Genomic DNA, 26,396 nt, shown 5'->3' on the forward strand with positions numbered 1-26,396 from the left:
GTCTCCCTTTTTTCTGTCTCCGGGGAGTGATGGAGAGTGGGATTTGTGTGGTGTAGGATGGTTTGTTCCCGTGTTAGATTCCCGAGCTCATTGTTGAACGGGGCTCCGAGCTCCCAGCCCTTGGAAACCTGAGCCCATAGCCATCTGGGAGGATGTGTGTGTGTGTGTGTCTGAGAGCAGCTGGAAGATTGCACTACCCAAGACTAGTGTGCTACCAAGCCTGATGGCTTTTCAAATGCTTAAAAATGAAGAAAACAAACCATATAAAGCAAAGCCTATACACATATATTGCAATATGTTGCGGTGTGTAATAATATACTGTTTGTTTACTAACGTTCTATGCACTTTTCAAGCTATGCAAGCACGGAGAACACTTCCTTTAATGATTTCTCTTTTTTTATCTCCTCCATTTGAAGTGCAAAGGCTTCCAAAGTATGTTGGTGTAACTCCTAATTATTCATTTATCATCCAATTTCATGCAAATGCAGTATTCAGTATTACTAGCGCAACTACAACTAGTATTATACAGTAAGTACTGTATTAAAGGGGCACAAGGTTGTACTATATTTATCTGATAATAATTTCACTGCATATTTTGGTGCACAGCATGAGCACCGGGGCCACAAGGCTCAAGGCTTTAATAATCCAACGGTGTTAAAAAACTTTAATGAGGTGGAAAATGTGTATGGAACTTTTCCGAAGGATAATATCTACATGGATATCACAGCATTGTTTCCCTCACAAAAAACTGCAGGCCTTAGTCGACAGATGGAGCACAGAAAAGCTGTGAAGGAAGCGAGAAAAAACATTTCAATAGTGTTCTTGTTCAAAACCAGATTTTTAAAGATTGTCTTGGGGATTCCGTATTGTTTGGTAAGTGCTTAAACAATGAATAAGTGTGAAGTGTGTTTGATGGGAACGCATGTTTGTATTAACTCAGGTCACTTTGGATGTGTTTTCCACGGGACCCTGCTTGACCCAGATGGACAGAAGCAGCACTGTGCGGTCAAGTCTCTGAATCGTGAGTTAATAAACTACTATTATCACCATTGTGCAACCAAATGTGTCCCTCAAGGACTAAACATGCACCATTATTACATGTATGAGACAGCATTTTAACATAACAAGGATTGAGCTAAATACTACATACTAAAAATTGACATCAACAGGGGGCATCCTACTAAGTGTTGTTTAACGACTCTTTACCAGAACCAAAACTTAACTTGTGATTCTATTTATAATTCTTATTGTTATATACAGTATTACGATAACAATTAGAGCTCATCTTACAACCAAATCAATTTGACCTTTATTGTAACCTTTAACACATTGGCAAGGTCATCAGCCACAGATCATTGATTCACTCAACAACAGTCATGTCTTGGCCGTTGTGCTCTGCTCTCATACCTAAGATTCTTGAGCAGCGCACCTACCCCAGAAACTTTGCAAATACATGAAACTCAATAGTCGGTTAATCATTGGCCCTCTAAAATTCACTGAAGCATCAACTCTACTGTGTCACTTGAGGTCGGGTAAGCAGGAAATGACTGGAATCACAGTAATCTGACTGACAGTTGACAGTTTTACTCTACAATGTATGTATCTGGAAATCAGGGAACGAAATATCTGATTACCACATGTCTCTCTCAGAATGGATGTGTGTGGGGTGTGTTTTAGATAGAAAATACCACAAGTATTTTGGAAAAAAATCTCACTCAGTCCATTTTTTTTGTCTTGAATGGTATGAAGGCATCACAGGCATTGAAGAAGTGACCCAGTTACTGTAAATAGGATCCAATGGAGAGCCAACTTGGCCAAACTAATGATTCAGGGGCAGAATTTCCTCATTCACCACCTCAATCCTTTTTTTTCTTGTTCTGGTGTGAAGGCATCACAGACATTGAGGAGGTGACCCAGTTCCTGAGGGAAGGCATCATCATGAAGGACTTCAGCCACGCCAACGTACTGTCTCTGCTGGGCATCTGCTTGCCGAGCGAGGGCTCCCCGCTGGTGGTCCTGCCCTACATGAAGCACGGAGACCTCCGCAACTTCATCAGGGACGAGGCGCACGTGAGTCCAGCCAACACTGTGGTTGCCAACACTGTCTAATATAGTGTTTCTCAACGGGGGTGGTACGGGGTGGGGGGGAGGTGGCATTAGTCACTGGGGGCATTAGTCCATTTACAAAAGAAGAATAGTATGGGGGGTGTTGGCAGGCTTATGGTGGGGTCAAGGGGGTGTTTGGGAGGCTTAGGATGAGGCCCAGGGGGCGTTTGTTCAAAAAAGGTTGAGAACCACAGGTCTAATACATCAGTGTACTTCACTCTGTTGTCCTTCTTTTGCTTAATTTGTACAGTGGAATACATTTATTGACAACTAATGTAAGTTGCACTGGATAAAAGCGTCTGGGTATGTAATGCAATGTAATAATGTAATGAAAAGTACAAGTGTATACGCAACTTTATCAGAGACGAGACCTTCTATGTACTCTCAATGGACGAGACACATGTGAGTTCAGCCTGTGGTTGGGAAAGCTGTCCAGTACCTCTGTGCGTTTGTGCACACTAACTGTGTAACGCTTTACTCACTGTTCTTCAATCTGTTCTCCAATGGTCTATTGCTTAAAGGACCAGTTCAGCCAATTTCAACATGCAGTTGTAATGCTCACACTACCCTTGACTTGTCAGTACCCGAGTTTTTTTTTTTTAGCTCATATCTCGGAAAGGGCTTAGCCGACTTGACTGAACTGATCCTTTAACTTGTGCCCTATGTTGTAAGCTGCTTTGGATGAAAGGATATGGGTAATGCAATGTAATAAGGTAATAAAATGTAACTAACTGTAGAACTGTAAATTGTTTGTAGTCTGTTTGTAGATACAGTTCAAACCATATAGTTTCTTAACAATTTTACTGTGCTGTCTGTCTTACAGAACCCTACGGTGAAAGACCTGATGGGATTTGGGTTACAAGTTGCGAAAGGCATGGAATACCTTGCTAGCAAGAAGTTTGTCCACAGAGACCTAGCAGCGAGAAACTGCATGTAAGATGTACACCATTTCAATGCTCTCCTTGCTCATTGCATTCAATGATCTCAGTTTGAATGGCCATAAGCAAAAGAATCTTTCAGTTTTGTAATCGTTCATATAAGAATCCAGCAACCAAAACATTTGTCTCCGGTGCTAGGTTGGACGAAAGCTACACGGTGAAGGTGGCAGACTTTGGCCTAGCGCGAGATGTGTACGACAAAGAGTACTACAGCGTGCACAACAAGGGTGGCGTCAAGCTTCCTGTCAAATGGATGGCTCTGGAGAGCCTACAGACCCACAAGTTTACCTCAAAGTCAGATGTGGTGAGTTGCAACTTGTTGGGTGTATGAAGGCACTCTTTTACTGCTAAAGGGGATGAGCTGCCTCGCCGTGGCTCAAACGGCTGAGGCAATGTAATCAACTCAGTAAAAAAAGACTAGACTTCACTAAGAAGAGTTGCCTATAATTTTTTTTTTTTTTTAATTATCTCAGATATGCTGTGCTATTTACAAAAGTGCACTCTGAGACTGCACTGAGAGGCATATGTGAAATAATTAAAAACCCTTTTTTATGGGCATCTCTTCTTAGTTTTTACTGAGTGTGAGCTTCAGACCTTCTGAATTTGAATCACTCAAACGGCTGAGGCACCATACAGATACGCCAGGGACCAGGGTTCGATTCCGGCCCAAGATCATTTCCCGATCCTCCCCCATCTCTTTCTCCCACTCGCTTCCTGTCTCCTCTCAGATGGCTCTCTTTTCCACTGCCGGTTTTCTGGTAGGCCTACAGCTCGACACAGCGCGACTTGGCCACCACTTTTTGCTTTACGAATGAGCTGTGTCGTGCCTATTCGAAAAGCAAAAAGTGGCGGCCGAGTCACGAAAACCGGCAGTGGAAAAGAGGCAAAGCTGTCCTATCAAATAAAGGCCCAAAGAACCCCAAAATAGATGTAACAAACCCAAACCCTAATCCCAAGTGAAAGCTTAGCTCAACGGCTAGCTGTAATGAGTAAATTACCCACCTACAGAGTGTTCTCTTTTCAATGTCCTTAAGAATCATGTCATTGTTTTTCGAATGGCCCATTATAACCCCTACTGTATACATCTGTCTGTGTACTGCAGTGGTCATTTGGTGTGTTGCTATGGGAGCTGATGACCCGGGGAGCTCCGCCCTACTCCGACGTCAACTCTTTCGACATCACGGTCTTCCTCCTGCAGGGCCGCCGCCTGCTGCAGCCAGAGTTCTGCCCAGACGCGCTGTGAGTACCTTTACTGTTCATCCACCTTCACAGAGGTGTCAAAAGTCAAAGTGAAATTACAGTAAATTCGTGGTGAAGGTACAACACTAGATAAAAAAGAAAAAAAGTCTGCTTCAACCAGGAATCTTCTGGTCCCCTGCTTCACAAACGTGAAAACATACAAAACACACCCATACAGTATAGGGTCATTCCATGTCAATTCACATGATTCCCTAGAATCTCCCCAGGTGATCCTTTCCGAATTGCCTGATACCTCACATACAGAATCCTTTTACCTTTTGATGTCAATTGACAGAATATCAAGCATTAGCACCCTACGTCTAACTGTTATGGAGATGAAGCCCTCCAAAGTGTGGGTGCCATGCCAACTTGTGAATTACATACAAAATTTACAAGCAGATGTGGACACCTCTAGTTTTAGTTCGAAGGAAGATACATGCCTACAAATCACCATGCCCCCTCTATATGACCCAGGCAATTCGCACAGGGTCACCCGGGGAGACCGTGTGAATTGACATGGAATGACCCTATACAATTTACAGGTGATCACATGACCCTCATTACAGGTATTAACAATTGTTCTCAATATTCAGGCTCACAACCCAAAACATACAGTAGCTGTTACAGCCTGCATTCCGTTGTACCTATTGAGGTAAATAGACTGTGCAAAGGCAAGCACAGTACTACTGGTTAGTCAGATAAGTTACTTGTACAGTATTGGAAGGAAACAGTGTTTCTTTTTCATTACTTTTAGTTTTGACAGCTTTGCATCTTCAACAGATAAAAAAGCTAGAAATCTGAAATAAGAATTCTGAAATAGAGATCTTGACACCCCTAGTGGCAGCAAATGTAAATCACTGCTGGGATGTGTAATAACAATCCATTTGGCTTGCAATGTCTCCCACTCCCACAACAGAACATGTGCAGGCATATTTGAAAGTGAATGCTTGTGAAATGTCCCTACCTTTTAAGCATTGAGTGTACAATTGCACAATTTTATGCTCAATTTTACATGCACAATTTTTTAAACAAAGTTATTGAAAATATCATTTGTATCCCAGATTTTGAGTTTAGCCCACCTTGACTTTGATTTAAACACCCCTATTAGCCACGTATATTACAGCAGCTGTGAATGGGGGGGCATATATGAATTGTTACTGTGATTTACTTTAATTGTGTGCCGCCGTTGTGTGTTCCTTTCGACATTACAGATACAACGTCATGGTCGAGTGCTGGCACCCCAAGCCAGAGAGGCGGCCGACGTTTTCGGAGTTGGTGCCGCGGATATCCTCCATCTTCTCCAGCTTCAGCGGGGAACACTACGTCCTGCTCAACACGACCTATGTCAACATCGACAAGGTCACGCCGTACCCCTCCCTCATCTCCTCACAAGTCAACCTGGACAGAGACTGCTGCACTTGACAGGGGACATGGAAAAGAACATTGAAAGTGCACTGAAAGAACATTGACAACATTGTGATGTTGTTGAGGACCTCTGGAGCTTTTGTGGAGGGGACAGACAGACAGACATGCCACTTTATATCTGCTCTACCGTCTGTATATAGAGTATGTACACTTGACTCTTTTGTTTTTGGAACCGTAACCTTGTTGACAAGGAGGGCAATCGTGAAGGTGGAGGAAGTTTTGTAGGTGGGCGAGAGGAGCAGAGAACAGACTACTGCCATGTGCATTCCTAACCCGGCTAGCCTACTTGAACCTGCTTCAGTGATAATGTTTGATCAACAGCAGTCGACACCAAACACCAAAGCGTCTCAGCATCTTCCTGTTTTGTTTTGTTTTGTTTTTTTCATGAAGAAATGTGTTGTAGCAGCAGTGCTGTCAGTTAAGAAATGTTGACGTAGCTTTGCTGGGTGGTGTGGAAGCAGCAAATGTTAACATACACTACCCCCATAATTGCTGAATGGAGAAATGTACATTGTGAGACTTGAGATGGAGGAGCCGGAGCCGGTGGATGTGTAGGGCTTCCTCTGTGTGCAGATGACAGGCATTTGATCTTATTGATCAGTAGCAGTGCTCATCGTGTTACCAGTGGTGGTGGTACACAAGCATGCTGCGCTGTATCAGACATACGTACACTAAAATGAATGAATCATAACATGACAGCATTGTACAGTACATCACATTGTCTTGCCTGTAAGTTCCAGAGATGTGCCATTTCACACATTAGTATTTTCAAAGCAACACCACATATTTCAGTTTTCAACCTTAAAATAATGTTTCCGAAATCATTGTAGTGGCTCATGAACTTGGGTCAGGGAGAAAGGCAGCACTGTGGTGGGCAGTAATTGCACTGAAGACTTTTGGAGGAGCAAAGCATCTCTATAGTTACTATATGAGAGACAGTTCCACTTCTAACCTGAAGATTAAAAAAAAAAAAAAAAAAAAAAACCTACTTGGTGTGACGTCTGCACACCAACTCTTTTCATCAGTGACACAAGTTTGTGACCACAACACACACAAAAGGGCCCACTAAAGAGTACTTTTGGCATGTACATACTGTTCATTGTCAGCTGATTGTGTGCTGTTAGGTTTAGTTGTTAGGTTTGTTAGACATTATAGAACTTAACATTTGACTATTTAGTCAAAGACTACTGAATTACATTACCTGACGATGTATTTTATTGGTAGTAGCTGAATGAAGCTGTAGCAAAATGTCAGCATTCAACTTTGTAAGATGAATGTGCATATCCTAACAAAAGCTTGCATGCCTCGAGGTATAAAATGATCTTTTTTAAGTCGCCATACATTACTCTTTGAAGTTAATTGTGGAGTTATGACGATTTATTGCTTGTCTTCCGCAGTACACTGGATATAACATGTTTGATCTCTGATGTTCTCTCCTTTAGGAAATATCATATGTGGTTCCAAGTCAAGTGTTTGTACAACTCTAGACACCATTTCCACCAGATGTATTAGTTTGCGTTTGTAAATTCATGATAGTTTCCAGTTTCAGATTTAGAGGAACGGTGAAGTTGACACTCATGTAGATTTACTGTCTTTGTTTTAATGTGAACAGTAGGTTATAGCAAAAGACAGGCCCCCCGCTTGAGAAGGAAGGAGTCAAATGGGTCGATCTTGTACCGGGCCCAGGGAGAGGGGGGTCTAGATTTGGGTCCTCTCATTACTTACATGTATGCATTGAGAGGGGGACCCAGATTATTTTTGTCCCAGGCCTGGTCAAAGCTGTATGAATTCTCACCAGATACCATCACTTATTATTACATTTTAGTGATGCAATCGCCATTTGCACAGTAGCTTTAATGCATGCACTTGCAGGAGTGGAAAAGGTGTGCCTCTTGAAGTGCCCTCAAATAACCACATCATGGTCTTGGATCTTACCCCCATTTAGTGCCCCTACTGTGGCTAGTCTTGGCTAGACATGCACCCAGCACTACTGGGCCCCTGCCTTCAGCAATAAGCTACCGTGTCAACCACTATGTCTCTGTTGCGCTGCCAATCACTAAAATGAGTTTAATTACACAATTATTTTACCAACGTGTTCAACAAGTTTCAAGGGTTTTTAATGCAGCTATAAAGCTTGCAGGTGCTTAACAGCAGGTGATCATCACAATACATATCCCGTCTGGCCTTCAGGCGTATATTCACTTCAGTTACTGTACTGCTTTCACTGCCATAACACACAGGGCTGGACGGCGGGGAATAGGGCCCGGGCACTGTTGGCTTAAAAGGGCCCCTCATAATTAGCGCTGCAGAAGTGACTCACCGGTGGGCTCCGCACCCTCAAGGGCCCTTATTTTCAGAAATGTTTAGAATAATAATAATTATATATATATATATATATATATATATATATATATACATATATATATATTACATTTCTGAAAATAGGGGCCCACAAGGGTAATGCACTGTATTCCTGATGGCCAGTCCAGCCCTGGTAACACATGTTAAAAGAAGGTCCATGATACTGAAAACAGTTTTATGTTTCTGTAAAATCTCTCATATAGGGTTTGATGTTTTTATATGCTTTTTTACAAGTAGGTTTGCTGTGTTGAATGTTTGTATACAGCTATGAGTACTCGACTAATGAATGGTTGGTAGCATGTCAAGAATGAGCTTGTGACCACACTGTGGATGAGGACTTGTCTAACTGTGACATACTACTTGTTTAAAACTAATGTAAATATATTACATAGGTACAGTGCAGTTCAAACTCTATTTGAACAAAAGATCATTTCTGCTCTTTAGTTTCATTAATGGACTTTGTAGGCATTACCACCATTATCACCATTTTTCACCTGGAGGCTGAAAAAAAAACACAAGCGATCATCTTAGTAAAGAAACTGTGGGCGTTTGTAAATACCATTCTGTTAACTCGTTGTGTTCTTTCTCTATTGGTCTGACAAATGTGATCTCTGCCCTGTGTGTACATGCGTGCGTGGGTTTCAGTGTGTACATGTGTGTGCTTGTGCGTGTGTGAGAGATAGACAAACTGGAGGTTGATCGTGCTGCACCAATGTCAGCCGATCCTCAGGCCACAACATGTAATTTTGTGGAGGAAAAGCCTGAGCGGGGTGTGTCTCGCCAGGTGAGTCGGCGCGATTGGAATGCTCTTTCACTACTGGACACCATGCTCGCCCCCCCCTCCTACCACCTCCCAAACCCCTCCATGTGAAAATCCCCGCAGAAAATCCTCCTTTGTGACTGTGACTTTGGTTGTCAACACTTTCTGATAAGTGCTGTCCGGATTTGGGAGAACAGAGTGCATAACATTACCCTGACTGACCTGATGACTTCTTTATCTTTAGCCCCGTGCCTTTTCACAGACTTCATTCTCTCTTCCGTATCATTTCATAATAACAAGCCTTGCCTCATGAATAAAAATGTTTGGCTGATCAAGCTTAAGCTTGCAATGCTCCTCTGTTGAACAACCTTTTTTTCTTCACTTCTATACTGTGCAGTGATTAATGTCAAGGGCTATCAATCCCTGGTTCGTAAAAAAGATTAAAAAAAGAGGCTGCCTCATATTTTATCCAACCATTTTGTGTTCCAGCTTAATCCGATGAGTACATAAAACCTGAGAGATGGATACGGTTGAAGTTCTTAGTGGAATTCTTTATGTTGACTGCACAATAGGGAGCATGTGTTAAAGTTTATATTTTTTGAAATGTGCAGTCACCCCCTTCTATTTAATATGGTTACATGTTTTTTTAGATGGTAACACCAAAGCTGTCCTTGGAAAAAAATGGTGTCTCTGTGGGGGTGGTAGGGGGGCGGGTTACTTCTGAAATCTGGACATCTCCCTTATCATGAAACAAAATCACAGGACAAAAATGTGTTAACATTCACTTGTAAGGACAGGTCTGCCCAAGACTGTAGTTGGCACAGTGTCAGCTTTTGTTCTGTTTACATAAGCCAAAAGATGAAACGGATAATTATTTTTCCACTGTTATGACATTTCCAGGGGTAAGTGAAGTAAGGATTGGAAGCAAGCAGGGCAGGACGACTTTTAAGGAGGTCTTGGGAAAAAAATCATGCGAGTAGCTGGGGACCCCTGGTGGACCCAGATGGGTGTAGCAAAAAAATAGAATTATTGTAAACAAGGCTATGTAGTTTTCAAAGATCTGAAACTCCTATGTACAGCCAGGTGCCAGGTGCTGGTGAAGTGCAGTCATCAGTAATTCACAGTAAAGAAGAAGGATCACCGCACACTGGTGGACTTACTAACGCGTTTCACCTTGCGCGTCGTCAGGTTCACACAGGCTATGTAGTTGTTTAGGGGACCCATAGCAATAAAACCAAATAAATGTATGTTCTGTGGAGCCAGGAGGTTGTACCGAAAATAGATATTTTTTTTATTATAAATAAGGCCATGCAGTTCTTCATGGGACCCATAGCAATTAAAACAAATGAATGGATCTCCTCAGCAGGAGAAACGTTCAACTTTTTTAACCAGCCAATCAAACTTAACTGTATTGAAATTACATTTACTTATATGTGCTTCATTTAAAATGTCAGAGAAATCCCCTGTAGGCCTATGTTCTGATTGGCCTTGTAGAATGCTGCCAAAGACAACCATGCAGTGGTACAAAATTGGTATACAGAAGTAGTTTTTCACCGGGCTACAAATGTTTCCTCATCATGTGAAGAAAATCTCCCTAACTAGTTTTAAAGCATCATCATCACCCATGGCATCAGAAGCATCGTGTGGCGGTGGGCTGGTTAAACAGTGCTCCTTATTGGCTGATGTGTGCTTCTTAGCATCAAGTTCAGTATTAGTCGTGCGGTCTGTTAATGTGGCCGCTACACAGAGTTCATTTTTCCGGGCGCAGTCCTGTCTGTCAGTACTGTAACAAAGAGTCTCTTGCTCTGATGTGTCCAAATGTGCTTCATGTGAAACATGCGGCCTCTTCACATCCTCCACATGGGTGTTTGGCTCAGGAGGGCTGATGGCGGCTTCTTGTCTTCTCTCCTTCAGACTGGCTTCCTGTTTACAAACCTAAGCAGAAGTATAAACACAGTAAACAGCTTGTGGTCATGTTCAGGTGAAATAAATGACACAGCAGTATTTTAAACCAGGGGATTTTTTTTTAAATCATGTTGATAAACAACATGTTTTCTTAAGTAGTCTAATGCCAGGGGCCAGAAACAGACTAGGCCTACATATCAATGTCGTCGGTCAACAATAAATAATAATAACAACAGCATTTTAAAGACATCTACTGTGTGATTTTGTGTGTATGGTTTGTTGGTGTAGGCCTATGTTGTTCTAATTTAACACATTTTGAGGTAATTTATTATCACACACACGTTAACTGCTTCCAGTTACGGAGGTACTGATATTCGTGTGTTTGAAACAGGTGCGCCTTAAATTGATGTGTGTATCTTCTCCTCGCGCATACCTTTTCAGGTGCGGGATCCCCGAAGATGAGCGCGCTTTGCACGAGCTCCCACTCATTCATGAGATACACTGTAGCCCTGTGGACGTGAACAATTGAGCATCTTCCTGTTATCCAGCAACGAGTGTGTTTTTTATTATTATTTATTTACTTTAACCAATTGAACAATTGTAGGAATGAAGGCATGGATGAACTGGTTACCTTGGAATAGTCTTCTTAATATTTTTAGGCTTTGGGTTTTTAAGGGAGCAGTCGCCTGATTTCTTCTCGTTCATCCAGGATGGAAGTTCTCGGTGTTTGGCAGCCATGGTCTCCTCCTGTTCTGTTTTAAATTGGCACGTAAGTGAGTGCACGCTTTTGTTTATGGTTCTGTTTAATCAAAAAAAGAATGAGGACATTTTTATCACTTTTGATTCACATCAGATTATGCAAACCACGTTAAACACATCATAACAACATCATCTACAACCCATCCACATCTATAACTACTTTCTTCTTGTATTAGCGATGTTCGCAACAAGCTCTATACATTACTCATTACTGCCATCGTCTGGTTTGGAGTATTGACCTGTAAGGTGGACTGACTTGTGACAGACACATGCCTTCTACACCTTGATTGCATTCCAATATGCAGACTTCTGTCCTCCACTTGTGCTTGGCCTCGCTTTGTGCTGACGCCCCACCTCCGTGCAGAAAACAATAGTTTCCCCGCTGTCAGCCTACCTACAACAATTTTTGGGGGACTGTTCTTCATTCACCATCCCAATTGCAAATAAGGAAATTACATTAGAATTGTGTTTTTTCAAGATATTGAATTAAATTTCTCTCGTCGGTGACATCATCAGGAGGTCACAAGCAGGCAAGTGTGCAAGGAAAGACGGAAGTCTGCATATTGGAATGCAATCCCTGTAACCCGGCCATCCAGCTAGGCTGGGCCCAGGAAGTCATTTGAAAGGGCCCCTGGGTGGGAGACGTGACGCCTTGTTTTTTTGTAACATTGGTTAAAAACCTACAAAATTCTTATTTTTCCTTTTGAAAACAAATGTCAATAAAGAAGATGTGGTATATTATGTTTCATATTAGTCTTAGATGAGAAGAAATTTTTTTGTTAAGATTTATGTAAAGGTTTATATGTCAAATATCCTGCGGTGTGACTGTAACATTAATGAAAGCTGGAATATAATATATAAATTAAACAACAGCATTTTGAATAATGTATGAAGCATTTGGCATGATTGCATACATATTAACTTGATATTAAGATATGTGAATGTGAAAAAAAATCAAGACAGTAATATTAACTACAAGTTCCATTTCGTAACAAAAATTGCGTCCGGTGGGGTTGAATGTTGGTGAACGGGAAGCTGCAAGGCCAACTACAAGGGTCTTAAAGACATTAATGAAAACACATATTAAGATTAAACACAATATCATTATCTAGTTAGCATGATCTCAGAGGTCAGTCATGTATACAAAAGGATTCAAATGGCCACAATGCAGTGAATTTCCTGTGGTGTGACTTCATGTCATGCGGTGTGACATGCAATGTGTTACTCAGTCCTTACTTGTTTTTCATGTATCATACAAGGATATAAGGATACCAGGATATTTACTTGTCACATTCACACAATTATTACTACAGTAATAGTAATACAGTGAAACCATGCAGTGAAATCACAGTAATCTGCCTGTACAATGCATAGGCGTGTGTGGATGGGGGTGCGGGTGGGTAGTAGTGTGTGTGTGGGGTGGGGGTTAAAGGAACAATAGTACAAAGAGCATGGGGGATATGTTTGTGCAGAATATTAATAATTTTATTGTATCTTACAGAAATGTAAAACCAAGGATGTCACACCGCAGGCCCAAAAATGGCAAAAATTAGGCGAAATTCCACGGACCACTATGAGCTTTATTTTTTCTATTTTTTTCCCCAATTTTTCCCATCATTTTTTTTCAGGAATTGGAAAAACTTTTTTTTTTTTTGCGTTACGCCCTTAAACGTCAACCACCCACCTGTACAATGTAATGGACCAAACACACAATGGACCCCAGTCTTGTAGGCTACCTGGACTAGCTCAACGAACTTAAGCAGAGATTCTAGAAATATTATCCAGTCTCTCTGACTTTAATCCCTAGTGTTCCAGGTGAAAACCCAGCTAAAAACACATAGCGTCACTGTTCTGATTTAAAGCAAATCCACTGCATAATATTTTTAGTAGTTTATTTCCGGAATTTATGCAGCCCAATCACAAATGGTACATTTTTTCATGAATACTAACCACCACAGATGCACCCTCTCTCCCTGTGCCTGGGACAACTGACGTGTTTGCCCTTGATATGTTTGTTTCTGTCAAATGCTGATAACACTTTTAGCCTAGGCCTACTGATAACAGTTGGTGATAGGGGTGGGGGCAGCAATAATGGAATTTGAGAGCTCATTATCAGGAGTTAATTGTTTGAGTTTCAGCCGTCAGATATGAAATATTTGAAGTACAGTCACTTGGTGGCTTAATGACTTTTATAACAAACCTGCCTCCAACATACCAGCCACCTAAGAAAGTACCATTATACCCAAGAGACAGCAGCAACAGGCCTCTGCAGAACCAACCTGGCGAAGTCATCGCCAACTACCTGCACCTACCCACCCCAGGACCAGGTGTGCACCTGCCTTCATTGTGCATCCAGGTACTCCTTTTTAACTTCCAGTTTACTTTTTGAGGAGGCTACCCTGTAAGCCTTTGTCTGGACTGCAGGTGTTCTCAAACACACAGCAAACACTGGAATGTCCAGCCAGAAAAAAATCTTTTTGAGGTTGTTCCCCATTTATTGCAAACTTTGAGTTTAATATAAAAACTACATCACCTCTGTGCTGTTTGTGCTGTGCTAAAAATTATATTCTGGTATTTCGTCTGGCACACGGCTACGGTAAGAGCTGCGTGTTCCCCAGTTCAAGCCGTCATCAGCCCTAATCATGGGCACCTGTAATTATACCTGCAACACTCATTAGTGAAACTTCTATAGTGTAGGACTGTGTATACAGTATGTAACATGTTGATGAAAATCAAAAGAAGAAACAAAATGTCAGGGACATACTGAAAGGAATGAGCTAAAGGGACACTGTGCAGGAAATGGTCAAAAAAGGTACTGCAACTATGCTGCTCATTGAAACTGGGCTGCCTATTGCCAAATTTGATCTTTACATGCAAGTTTACTATAATATTATTACTATAATTATACTATAATATTTTCTAGCGTGGTCTAAGTACAGTCATTCTTGCAGCTAAAAATGACTATTTTTGGAAATTCAAAATGGCGGACCATGGAGAAGATCCCCCTTTTCATGTATGAAAAGTGTAACTTCATAGTGAATACTTAGAATTTGATGGTGGTGGTAAGTATTCATACCATTAGTGAATGGGCAGTATGAATTCTGGAAATAAACAACTAAAAATCTCACACAGTGTCCCTTTAAGGTACAAAAGCAGTCTGTTTCATCACTTGGTTTAATGTAGGTAGGTAGGCTACATTCCATACCAGTTACATTTTACCTTAGGCACCTCCTCTCTAGCTGTCGCATATAAAACAAGAGAAGGACCAAAATAGAAATAGCATGATATTATATCCCTGAACGATTGCATTTAAGAAGGGAGACATCTGCCTTTTCCTGAACCTGTTAGAACCATGACCGTGTAATAGAAGCTAGAGAAATAAGTTATGGTGCTTGTCATTGCTTGACATTTGTTTGTTGACATGACATTTGTTACTGTAGGCTATTGTTTAGTATGAACCGTTCACTAGAGGGTCAAACTGAAGGCTGAAGGCTGCTGCAAAGTTATATTTTAAAAAATATAGACACATCTGAGTTGAACTGTGAGTTAATCCTCTTTTCAATATACAGTATGAATAATACGAATATTTAGGCCTAATCAAATTATGTTATGTGCTTATACTGACTAATTCCACTTAGGGTGTTTTCACACCTGGTCCCTTTCAGCCATTTTAGCAAACTCAGAACTGTGACTACGCATATGTGAATGCCATAGGCTACTCCAAAGTGTACCCAGACCCCTCGGAAGTGAACTGTGCTGAGACCTTTATTGACGTGTTCTCAGTAAGGTTCGCTTATCAGTCCTGAGAAGTTACACTTGGGACTAGGTGTAATCACTTGAGGAGAGTTCTAGAGGACCGGGTGTGACCAAATAAGAGGACTGACACGCCAGAAAATCATAATGAGACCAGAAAGAGCAGCCCTTTCTTTTCGTAAAACAGTCACAATATGAACAAAAACAGAACCGAGTCCTTTTGCTGTCGGTTCACTTTTTGGTCTACTTCAAGAGGACTGAGTTTGGTTCTCTTAAGGGGACTAGGTGCGAAAATACCCTAACTTGCAGCATAAGAAAGACTCCTAGTAATGTGATTAACTTATTACATGTATTACATGTTATTACATTATTACATGTTACATGTCTTTATTAGAGCCTTTTTCCATGTAATTTGCAAATTGTATGCATGCTTTCATTGCCATGTGCCTGTATAGTAAAGTCAAGTGATGTCTTTTTTTTGTAAGGTGTCATATTCCATTTTGTGTTGATAAAAGTGTCATGAGTCATAACACAATTGTGTCTTTGTGTAATTTTCTCACGGAAAGAACCAGCCCTCAAAAACGATTAGTCTAATCTCACTGACATGACCTTCACAGGGCCTGCTTCTGCGTTGGTGGACCTTTTCATAACCTGTGTTTGAATTTTTACTTCATCTCCCTCTTATTGTAGGCATACCTAGTATTCAATAAAGTTATACTATTATTATTATTTTCTAATATTATCATTGGAATCATTACAATTATTATAATCACTTTTCATTTTGTATTTTGTTGATTTCTTTGATTATTATCCCTTCACATTGTTTGTTTATGATCATGATGATCATGATCTATTATTATTATTTATTTATTTTTCCTAACTTCTTGCACAGTTCTTTGGTCAGCCATTATTGGCATTTGATTTGATATGTGATTTTTCTGATTTTTGATTTGATATGATTTGATTTCATGTGATTTACCTCCAGGTGAAGCTGTGTGAGCACTGCCTGCCCTGAGCTGTGACTGAAGCATGTGACTGGAGCACCTTTGACTTCCGAGGCAGTGAATCGAGGAAAAGTACTGAAACAATGTTTGTTTTTTAATCATTACTTAAAGATGCACTCTGTAGGATGGTGGCAGGGATGAGTAGGTATTGGATGTGGAGGAGTAGGCATTGCAACTATGCTGCCCATTGAAACTGTGCTGCCTATTGGCAAATGTGATCTTTTCATGAATAATTACAAAATAATAGACCGATATTTACTAGTATGACTAAAGTACAGTACGTTTGCAGCTAAGATTTTTTTCTTATTTCCCTTTCTCAAGCATTGAATGACATTTTGTGAATGATGATGTGCTACACAAATACGATTGCTGCTATTGCTATTAATAACGTGACAGTTTGTCATGTTGAGAAGTATTTACTAATATAGCATTATGTTTATACACGGAAAACATTGTATGGCTTTAAATCTGCTCTTACTGCCCCCCCAGTGTCATGGAGCAGAGAGCAAGGTCACCTACGAGGACCTGTGTGTCCATGGCAGGCGACAGATCAAATCATGAAAGACCCAACTTCTGTGACAGACAATGGTCCTCTCAACAAAGGTATGATGATAGTAGCGGCATTATGTGCACTGTCCCAGCACTGTTTTTTTTGTTTTTTTTACTCAAAAACATTATTACCATAGTACTACACAACTACAATATTACAAGTATTGTCTTAAGTCTAGTAGTCTTTTAAGAATAATTTACGACTTGGTCATTGCCATTCTTGTGACAACAAACTTATAACAGGGTCAAACACTAAAGCACCAACCAAATTGTTTGTCAGGAGTGCTTTTTGCACATTTAAATCCAAACTGTAGAAAGATTTAGGCAGACAACAGTTATTCAGCTGTAGCAATAACAAGTGTTACTCATGCCCTCATGCCAGTGTCAAGGAGCTGCGAGCAGGATTGTCTACAAGGACCCGTGTGTCTATGAGGACTGGCGAATCAAATGATGAAGGACGATCCAAGCTTAGTGAGGAAGGGTTGCCCTCTGAGCAGAGGTATCTTGCCCAGTTGTGATCCTGCTTGTGCATTGTGAGAAACCGATTTAATGTTCAGACTTGATTTTCTCTGAAATGAATGCATTCAATGCATAGGCGTGCACAGATAGGGACGAGGTGGTGCTAAAGCACCTGTCCCTTTGCCCTACCTGACCCTTGAATTTTGTGACTCTATTCCTTAGTGTCATGGAGCAAAGATCAAGGTCTCCTACAAGGACTTATGTGTCCATGACAAGTGACAGATCAAACAATGACACAAGACCCAACTTCAATGGAGGAGAGATGCCCTCTCAGCCGAGGTATGATAAAGGGCCTATACGTGATATCTGATGCATTTTAAAATGTAGTGCATGCATCGCAACAGATTGTGAAAACATCTTATGTTGTGGCTCCATTCTCCCTAGTGTTAGGGAACGGAGAGCAGGGTCTCCTACAAGGACATGTGTGTCCATGACAAGTGACAGATCGAACAATGCAAGACCCAATTTCAGTGAAGAAGAACCACCATCTCAACAAAGGTATGATAAAGGGCCTATACGTGATATCTGATGCATTTTAAAATGTAGTGCATGCATACAAAAATCAACTTCGCAACAGATTGTGAAAACATCTTATTTTGTGGCTCCATTCTCCCTAATGTTAGGGAACGGAGAGCAGGGTCTCCTACAAGGACATGTGTGTCCATGACAAGTGACAGATCGAACAATGCAAGACCCAACTTCAGTGAAGAAGAACCACCATCTCAACAAAGGTATCATACTGTAACTGCGCAACCTATTATCAAGTGCACATTAGTAATCTCTAAAACATTTTCAATAGAAAAGCACAAATGACAAATTTGATCTGAAAGCTAAAACATACTATTTCATGGAGCTTGTACTGAAATATGCAGTGTCTATTCTCCCTAGTGTCACGGAGCAGAGGCCAAGGTTGCCTACGTCAACCTGTGTGTCCATGACAAGCGACAGATCAAATAATGCAAGACCAAACTTCAATGAAGAAGAACTTCCCTCTCAGCCAAGGTATGGTAACATAAGAGACACTACATGTGGTATTTGTGTTATTATGAAGTGTAATGCATGTAAAAATCAATAAGATATACCAAAATGGTGTGAAGCAGTAATCCTATCCAACATCTTCTTGAATCTTCTTACGTTCAGCCTCATTTGATCAAGCTGAAACAAATACATTTTGTGTATCTATTCTCCCCAGTGTTGTGGAGCAGAGACCAAGTTTGCCTACAACAACCTGTGTGTCCATGACAAGTGACAGATCAAATAATGCAAGACCCAACTTCAGAGAAGAAGAACTTACCTCTCAGCAAAGGTATAATGCTGCATCCTATCATCAAATGCACATTAGTGATCTCCCAACAATTTCGAAACAATTAAACAAAAGACACATATTCAGTCTAGACCTGTTTGGCCAAGCTGAAACTATAACATACTGTGTGTGATGGAGCTCAAATGTAAAAAATAGTGTTACTCTACTCCTTAGTGCCATAGAGCAGAGAGCAGGGTCTCCTACAAGGACTTGTGTGTCCATGACAAGTGACGCATCAAATACTGGTAATGGAAGACCCAACCTCGGTGAAGGAGAACTGCCTTCTGAGCAAAGGTAGAATATAACCCATCGTGAAATGTACATATGAGCCTAAATAATCTCAAACTACTTGGAAAAAACTACCCAAAGAACATATACTCAGTTTAGTACTGTTTGATCAGGCTCAAGCAAAAATATTTCGTGCCTCTTTTCTCCCTAGTGCCATGGTGCAGAGACCAAGGTTGCCTACAACAACCTGTGTGTCCATGACGAGTGACAGATCAAACCCAACTTCAAGACCCAAGTTCAGTGAAGAACTGCCCTCTCAGCCAAGGTATGGTGACATAAAAGGTCATATTAGGGGCAACTACACAAACAACACAACAACACACACTCAGCTTAGCCCTGTTCAGTTGACCTCAAGCTAAACCGTGCTGTGACTCTAACCCTCCCCAGTGTCATGGAGCAGAGAGCAGGATCTTCTACAAGGACCTGTGTGCCCATGACAAGTGGCAAATCAAATACATTTGATACACCCAACTACACAGAGGGAGACCCGCCCTCTTATGAAAGGTATGGTAATATCATCCACATCACCCAATTATTGGCAGAATAATAGGTATTTTAAAAGCAGTAAAGCAAACAATAGTTTTTATGATGACCCTTTTTTGGTCATTAACACACTGTCATCGTACATGAACTGAACACATTTAACAGTTGTGTAAATCTAGCAAGCTCAAAACATGTTGCTTTAATTGAATGCATTTACAATCTTTTAGCATCATAGAGGAAAATCCAAGTTGGCCTGCACACGTCTGTGTGTCCCCAAAGAGTGAGCAATCAAATGATCATGGACAACCCAGGGTCAGACAAAGAGAACGGCCAACATCTACTGTGCAAAGGTACAGTTCATTAACTGCTGCGCCACTCTCTTTCTTGTACGGTACTTCTAATACTTAACCAATAGCTACATCAAAGATTTTCTAGGTTCTCTTTCCACCGTCTCAGGTTACATGATAAAGTTCCTCAAATTCTGATTGCCGAATGACAAATATGTCAAATGCCATTTCGCAATTAAAACAGAGAAAATACAATAAAAATGTCATAATGTTTATGTGCTTTATTTTCAGGGAGAAAAGGAGAAGTACCCTGAAAGACAACCAGGTTCTGAATTATGTATTTCAGGTATGTGTCTTCAACCAACTACATAGAGCTTTCAGCATGCACTTTCTATAGCATACAGTATAAAGTATTTTGGGTGGGGAGCTTGGTGCTCCTTCATGTAGTGTTAACAACAGTACACTAGTACTCCATGGCTTCATATCAACATTGAGCCCTTGCAACTTCAAATTTCCATACATTTCCCAGTTGATAATGTTTTTTTCTGTCCCTTAGGTACTTGAGGAGAGCGTCTTTGCCTTTCTAAAAGAGGAGCTGGAGAGATTTCATGAAATTCTGAGTCCAACATATAAAGAAACCTTTGAAACGAAAGCAGAGGATGAGGCTGATGCAAGAGAGGCAGCTCTCAACTTAGCGATACACTTTCTTTGCAAGATGGAGCAGAGGGATCTTGCTGACAAATTGAAAGACAGTAAGAATTACTTACGTCTCCTTTTACCGGATTAAGTGCAGTTGCTAAATTTGGAAAAGGGATGTGCTTTCCTAATGTCAGCAATTGTATAATCACTATGTTTAATTTTTTGTGAACTAGATGAGGTGCAGGTTGTTTGTCAAGCTAATCTGAAAAGAAGTCTGAAGACCAAGTATCAGAGTGTGTTTGAGGGAATACCCAAGCAAGGAAGCTCTGCCATGCTGGAAAGGATCTACACAGAAATCTACATCACAGAGGGTGGGGGTGGGAAAGTCAATGAAGAGCATGAAGTCAGGCAAATTGAGTCCAGATTCAGACATTCAAATGGACTGGAAAAGTCAGTCAAATACCATGACATATTCAAATCTTTACCTGGTCAAGAGAAACCAATTCGAACAGTTATCACAAAGGGGGTGGCTGGCATTGGTAAAACCATTTCCCTTCAGAAGTACATCATGGACTGGATCGAGGGCAGAGAAAACAAGGATATCCACTTCATATTCCCACTTCCCTTTCGGGAGCTTAACCTTATCAGAGACAAAACGTTCTCTTTGGTGGGTCTTCTTGACCACTTCTTTCCAGAGTTGAGGCAGTTGACTTTTGGCAAGCACGAGAAGTCGAAGCTTTTGTTTGTCTTTGATGGTCTGGATGAATGTCGACTCCAACTAAACTTTAAAAAAAATGAGGTTTTGACTGATGTGACTGGCGTGACTTCACTAGATGTACTCCTGACCAGCCTCATCAAAGGCAGTTTGCTCCCTTCTGCTCTGCTTTGGATAACCTCTCGGCCAGCAGCAGTCAATCGAATTCCTCCTGATTGTGTGGACCTTGTCACAGAAATCCAAGGATTCAGTGACACCCAGAAGGTGGAGTACTTCAGGAAGAAGATCGTTGATGAGTATCTTGCAAAAGCAGTAATTTCTCATATTAAATCATCAAGGAGCCTTTTTATTATGTGTCACATACCAGTGTTCTGCTGGATTACTGCAACTGTTCTTGAGGTGCTTCTTGGCTTATCAGATGGCAAGAAAATCCCCAAAACGTTGACAGAGATGTACACATACTTCCTCATATTCCAAGCCAAACAGAAGAGTCTGAAGTTTGACAATGCCTATGACCTTGAGCCACAATGGAACCACAAGCTCATGCTTGATCTTGGAAAGTTGGCCTACGAACAGTTGGAGAGAGGCAATCTGATCTTTTACGAAGATGACCTGAAAGAGTGTGGCATTGATGTCAGTGAGGCAGCAGTGGAATCCGGCATTTGCACCCAGAAGAATCAGGGATCTTTCAAGCAACCGTGTTCTGCTTTGTGCATTTGAGCATCCAGGAGTATCTTGCAGCTTTGTATGTGTTCCTGATGATGGCAGCTGAAGGGAAAGACATCATATCTGGACAGCTTGAGGCTTCAGTGAATGATTCGAATTACATCTTACACAAAAGTGCTGTGGACAAAGCTTTGGAGTATGAAGATGGGCGCTTTGACCTCTTCCTCCGCTTCCTACTTGGTCTCTCGCTGGAGTCAAATCAGACTCTCCTGCATGGCCTATTACAGACAGGGAAAAGTCAGATGAACACTGACAACACAGTCACTTACATTAAAGATAAGGTCAGGGAGGATTCTTCTTCAGAAAGGGCAATCAACCTCTTCCACTGTCTGAACGAACTTAATGACCACTCCTTAGTGGAGGAGATCCAAAGCTACCTGAGTGCAGATAACCTCTCTGAAGCCCAGCTCTCACCCGGTCAGTGGTCAGCCCTTGTGTTTGTGCTGCTGACATCAGACCAGAAGTTGGATGTGTTTGATTTGAAGAAGTACATGAGATCTGAAGAAGGTTTCTTAAGGATGAAGCCAGTGATTGAAGAATCTCAGACAGTTTTGTAAGTATGAGGTCACTGTACTCTCATGTTTCAGGAGCATTACAATGACATATTCTCACCAGTACCATACAGACATTTATGTAGTCATTTTCAATCACAGTATTTTGACTTAGCTGATCTTTTCAGTCTTGACAGCTGTGAGCTCACTGAAAGGATTTGTACACCGCTGGCAAGTATTCTTAGCAAAGAATCAAAGCTGAAAAACCTGGATCTCAGTTTTAACCTCATTGGAGACACTGGTTTTCAAGCACTATGTGAAGGACTAAAGAACCCAAAGAGCGCACTGGAGACACTCAGGTAAGACATTTCAACCCTTCCAATACCTGTGTATTATAACTATGTCCCTTAAAGGTAAGAACATAAGGTAACATGACATGTAGGCATGGTACTATATTGACACAAAAGCTGCACGGCTCAATTGCAAATTGATGAGTTCGTTACATTTCTACTATCAGGCCGTTGGTCGTCATGTCATGTGTAATCGTCACCACGCCAAATTTAGAAGCCATTTCTGGTTTTTATTTTCTATAGAATAGGCTACTAGAACTAGGTCTATCTAAAATTGTAGGTAAAAAAAAATAGAACGTTCTGCCAGGCCTCAGTTGATGCAGTCGCCAAGTTATGGTATAAAACAACATTTGCCACAACAAACAACAAAAACAGTTGTTTAACATCGTTTTGGGAGGGGCTTGTACGTGTTGGTCATTTATTGAATACAGTATGTACACACATTGATCCAAAGTAGTGGTTAACCTGCGATATGGCCTCTAACATTTCCCTACATTTCTGATCTTTCTGATCTTCTGCAGAGTTAATGGCACTGGTATAACAGGAGAGAGCTGTGCTGTCTTGGCTTCAGCTCTCAAATCAACAAGCTCACGCCTGGTAGATTTGCACATTGGTGGGAACACAATTACAGACTCAGGAGTGAAGCACATGGCATCCCTTCTGAGCAGTCAAGGCTGTAAACTACAGAGACTTATGTAAGTAGGTAGAACCAATGAATGTGATATACCAACTGAACACATAAGATTTAGCACAGACTTTAAAAGTTTACAATTTTGGTAATTTTCATCCTGCAACTCTATTGATCAAGATTAACTGAATATCTTGCACAGCACATGCAGGATTGCTATCACAGCTATATTTTTGCTGATCTTAGCTGTGAGAGGTAAATGTGGTCATTTTTCATTAACCTTGTGCTCCCTTACAGACTTAACAACAGCAGGATAACAGAAGAAGGCTGTAATAATCTGACTTCAGCTTTGACATCAAATCCCTCTCATTTAAGAGAGCTTGATCTGAGTGGAAATGGACTTAAAGACGCGGGATTAAAGCAGATCTCGGCTTGTTTTAAATGTACCGACTTTAAACTAGAGAGGCTATTGTAAGTACTCCAGGTAAACCAGGGTTTTTGTGTGAAGGGGGTGTTAAAGAATGGGCATTTTACTAATAACTGCTCTCTGTCCACAGGCTTAACAATATCAGTATAACAGATAAAGGCTGCGCTGCACTGACGTCAGCTGTAATGTCAAACCCCTCACACCTGAGAGTCCTGGATCTGAGTTGCAATGAACTAGGCAACCTAGGTGCAAAAGAAATATCTGCTCTACTGAAGAATCCAGACTGTAAACTGCAGAGCCTGGAGTGAGTGGTGTATTGTACTTCATCTTTCACCCAAATCTAGCTCAGTGTCCCTTGTTCATACTGTGTACCATACAGTCTTTGACCCAATATTCTGGTAAAATCGAATATAAATTAATGACCTGCCATCTCCTTCTGCAGTCTTCATAACATCCGGGTATCAGAAAAGGCCTGTGCCATTCTGACATCGGCTATTAAATCAAACCCCTCACATCTGAGAGAGCTGAATCTAAGTGACAATAGACTTGGAGACTCAGGAGTGAAACGGATCGCTGCTCTACTTAGCAATACAGAATGCAAAATCCATAAGCTAGAGTGAGTGTTCTATTTCCTTTATGCATGCCTAAGTTAGTGATAGAGATAGAGATGTTTTACTGTGCACATTTTTGGACATTGTCGTATTAGAATCAGGCATCATAGGTCTCTGTTATTTTAAGTACAGGTCAAATGTTGTGACAGTTTGAAGTCTTAGGTTAAGAAAATTATTGGATTTTTATTCATTTGAAATAAAGATGAATTAAGATATTGCATATAAAGGATTATTCATTTTTATTTTGCTCAAATTTCACCAAAATATTAATTAGTTTAGGGTTGTCAGAATTTTACTTTTACCAATAAAGCAACTTTAATCAACTTGTAACTGGGTGAAATACAATTCTGAGATTGTTTTGCATCACTGTGCTATAACTACGCTAGGTAATTTTTGACATTCAGGCATTCTCTTTGCAGTTTGAATGAGAGAGAATTCAACTCCTAAGGGTGAACATGAGCAAAATGTCTTTGTGTTGCTTTAATGTTAGATTCAATTAAAAAAAATGAAACATATCGTTTTCATTTTCTTGCCTTTCTCTCAACATTTGTCAGACTTTCACACTGTGGTGTCACAGCAGATGGATATGCTGCTTTGGCCACAGCTCTTAAATCAAACCCCACACACCTGGAGGAGCTCAACCTGAGAGGAAATGACCCTGGAGACACAGGCGTGAGGCCTCTCATTCATTTTCTCCATGAACCCGACTGTAAACTGAAGAGACTAAGGTAATAAAAATGGCATACTGCTGTTTATAACTATGTTTATTGAAAAGTAAGGATAATGATTCTATCATGAGAATAACTTATCAATATGGGTTATTGTAGAAACATATGAGTATATCACCTCTTCAAATTTCTTCTGCAAACTTTGGTCAACAATTAAAATATTGGTTGTGTGATGTGTTAATGAGGACACCAAATCAGCCAATTAATAGTCTTAATTCTCTGCAGGTTGTTGAAGAGTAATGCTGCAGATGAAGGCTGTGAATATCTGACAACAGTTCTGGGTAGAAACCCCTTACTCAGCACAGAGCTGGATCTGAGTGAAGAGATACTAGGAGACTCAGGAGTGAAACAGATCTGTTCTTTCCTGGCCGATACACAGTTCACAATGATCAAACTTAGGTAAGAATACAAAACATGATTTTGTTAGTGACTATAATATTTGTACTTAACAAATACAGAATGAAGGCTATGGTGGCAATTGACTTTTGTAATATATAACTCAGTCAAAGTCACACTGAACTTTATTGTCAATTCATTATGCAATTCATGCCTTCACTTGAAAGGAACAATGCATACAAATTATATTAAAGTTAACTTTATATTTATATTTAAGCAGATATACAGTATAGAAGATTATATTACAGCATAATACCAGTGCACAAGACACTTAACTTTGCTGTTTATTGCTGTTCATATATATTTATTTAAAGTCTTCATTGTGAGACACTTTGAGTAAAATACTGTATACAGTGAGGAGAATAAGTATTTGATCCCTTGCTGATTTTGTTGGTTTGCCCACTAATAAAGACATGATCAGTCTTTAATGTTAATGATAATATGTATTCTAATATGGAGAGACAGAATATCAAAAAGAAAATCCAGAAATTAACTCTAAAGAATATATATTAATTGATTTATATTTCATTGAGGGAAATAAGTATTTGATCCCCTGCCAACCATTAAGAGTTCTGATCCCGCAGATCAAATGGCACTTCCAATCAACTTGTTATCTGAATTGAACACACCTGTTAATAGTAACCTGCACAGAAGACGCATTGAATCTGCAGAATCAGTCCATAGAATCAGTCAATCAATCAAACTAAACTCGCCAACATGGGACAGACCAAAAAGCTGTCAAAGGATGTCAGGGACAAGATTTTAGAACCCAAAAAGGCTGAAATGGGCTCCTGGATATTAAGGAGCAAACTGTTGGTGCATTTCTCCACAATTTTAGGACATACAAAATGATCATCAATCGTCAATCTCAGGCCTGTCTGTGGTTCCATACAAGATTTGACCTTGTGGGAATTTAATAACCAGAAAAAAGAGATAAAGCCCCTTTAATACTGTATGAGAGGAGCGAGGAAATGATCTCAAGGCAGCTGGGACCTCAATCACTAAG

General features: G+C 40.6%; 3 protein-coding genes and 1 pseudogene across 4 annotated transcripts in view; 3 read left to right on the forward strand and 1 right to left on the reverse strand.

Moving 5' to 3' along the window:
- met (MET proto-oncogene, receptor tyrosine kinase) overlaps positions 1 to 6,692 on the forward strand; it is a 51,052-nt gene extending 44,360 nt beyond the window's left edge. For both annotated transcript variants that reach the window (XM_063197111.1, XM_063197112.1), the window contains 6 exons: positions 941 to 1,021; positions 1,889 to 2,070; positions 2,930 to 3,039; positions 3,183 to 3,348; positions 4,147 to 4,283; positions 5,495 to 6,692. In XM_063197111.1, the coding sequence (XP_063053181.1) occupies positions 941 to 1,021; positions 1,889 to 2,070; positions 2,930 to 3,039; positions 3,183 to 3,348; positions 4,147 to 4,283; positions 5,495 to 5,705 (887 nt within the window). In that variant the 3' untranslated portion in view covers positions 5,706 to 6,692. The remainder of the gene's footprint in view (positions 1 to 940; positions 1,022 to 1,888; positions 2,071 to 2,929; positions 3,040 to 3,182; positions 3,349 to 4,146; positions 4,284 to 5,494) is intronic.
- Positions 6,693 to 10,096: 3,404 nt separating this feature from the next.
- On the reverse strand, positions 10,097 to 11,665 carry si:ch211-127m7.2 (uncharacterized). The gene is made up of 3 exons (XM_063196097.1): positions 11,366 to 11,665; positions 11,168 to 11,243; positions 10,097 to 10,764 (listed from the first exon to the last, which is right to left on the reverse strand). Exons 1-3 carry the CDS (start codon positions 11,470 to 11,472, stop codon positions 10,405 to 10,407), a joined length of 543 nt encoding a protein of 180 aa, XP_063052167.1. The 5' UTR covers positions 11,473 to 11,665; the 3' UTR covers positions 10,097 to 10,404.
- Positions 11,666 to 13,682: 2,017 nt separating this feature from the next.
- LOC134448048 (dentin sialophosphoprotein-like) lies at positions 13,683 to 19,268 on the forward strand. Its single transcript, XM_063197809.1, has 11 exons — positions 13,683 to 13,849; positions 16,232 to 16,322; positions 16,740 to 16,853; positions 17,182 to 17,298; positions 17,481 to 17,597; positions 17,703 to 17,816; positions 17,942 to 18,049; positions 18,207 to 18,320; positions 18,511 to 18,624; positions 18,796 to 18,915; positions 19,061 to 19,268. Exons 3-11 carry the CDS (start codon positions 16,744 to 16,746, stop codon positions 19,266 to 19,268), a joined length of 1,122 nt encoding a protein of 373 aa, XP_063053879.1. The 5' UTR covers positions 13,683 to 13,849; positions 16,232 to 16,322; positions 16,740 to 16,743.
- A 35-nt stretch (positions 19,269 to 19,303) lies between these two features.
- Positions 19,304 to 26,396, forward strand: part of LOC134448049 (uncharacterized) — a 34,215-nt pseudogene continuing 27,122 nt past the window's right edge.

The sequence above is a fragment of the Engraulis encrasicolus genome, chromosome 4, assembly GCF_034702125.1.
Source record: "Engraulis encrasicolus isolate BLACKSEA-1 chromosome 4, IST_EnEncr_1.0, whole genome shotgun sequence".
In the NCBI taxonomy this organism is placed as follows: Eukaryota; Metazoa; Chordata; class Actinopteri; order Clupeiformes; family Engraulidae; genus Engraulis; species Engraulis encrasicolus.

Coding starts and splice junctions, on each gene's coding strand:
- si:ch211-127m7.2 (XM_063196097.1), bottom strand. CDS start 11,472: ATGGCTGCCAAACACCGAGAACTTCCATCCTGGATGAACGAGAAGAAA. Junction 11,244..11,365: donor ATTAAGAAGACTATTCCAAG/GTAACCAGTTCA, acceptor TCACGTCCACAG/GGCTACAGTGTATCTCATGA. Junction 10,765..11,167: donor GGGATCCCGCACCTGAAAAG/GTATGCGCGAGG, acceptor ACTTCTGCTTAG/GTTTGTAAACAGGAAGCCAG.
- LOC134448048 (XM_063197809.1), top strand. CDS start 16,744: ATGGAGCAGAGAGCAAGGTCACCTACGAGGACCTGTGTGTCCATGGCA. Junction 17,598..17,702: donor GAGATGCCCTCTCAGCCGAG/GTATGATAAAGG, acceptor CATTCTCCCTAG/TGTTAGGGAACGGAGAGCAG. Junction 18,625..18,795: donor GAACTTACCTCTCAGCAAAG/GTATAATGCTGC, acceptor TCTACTCCTTAG/TGCCATAGAGCAGAGAGCAG.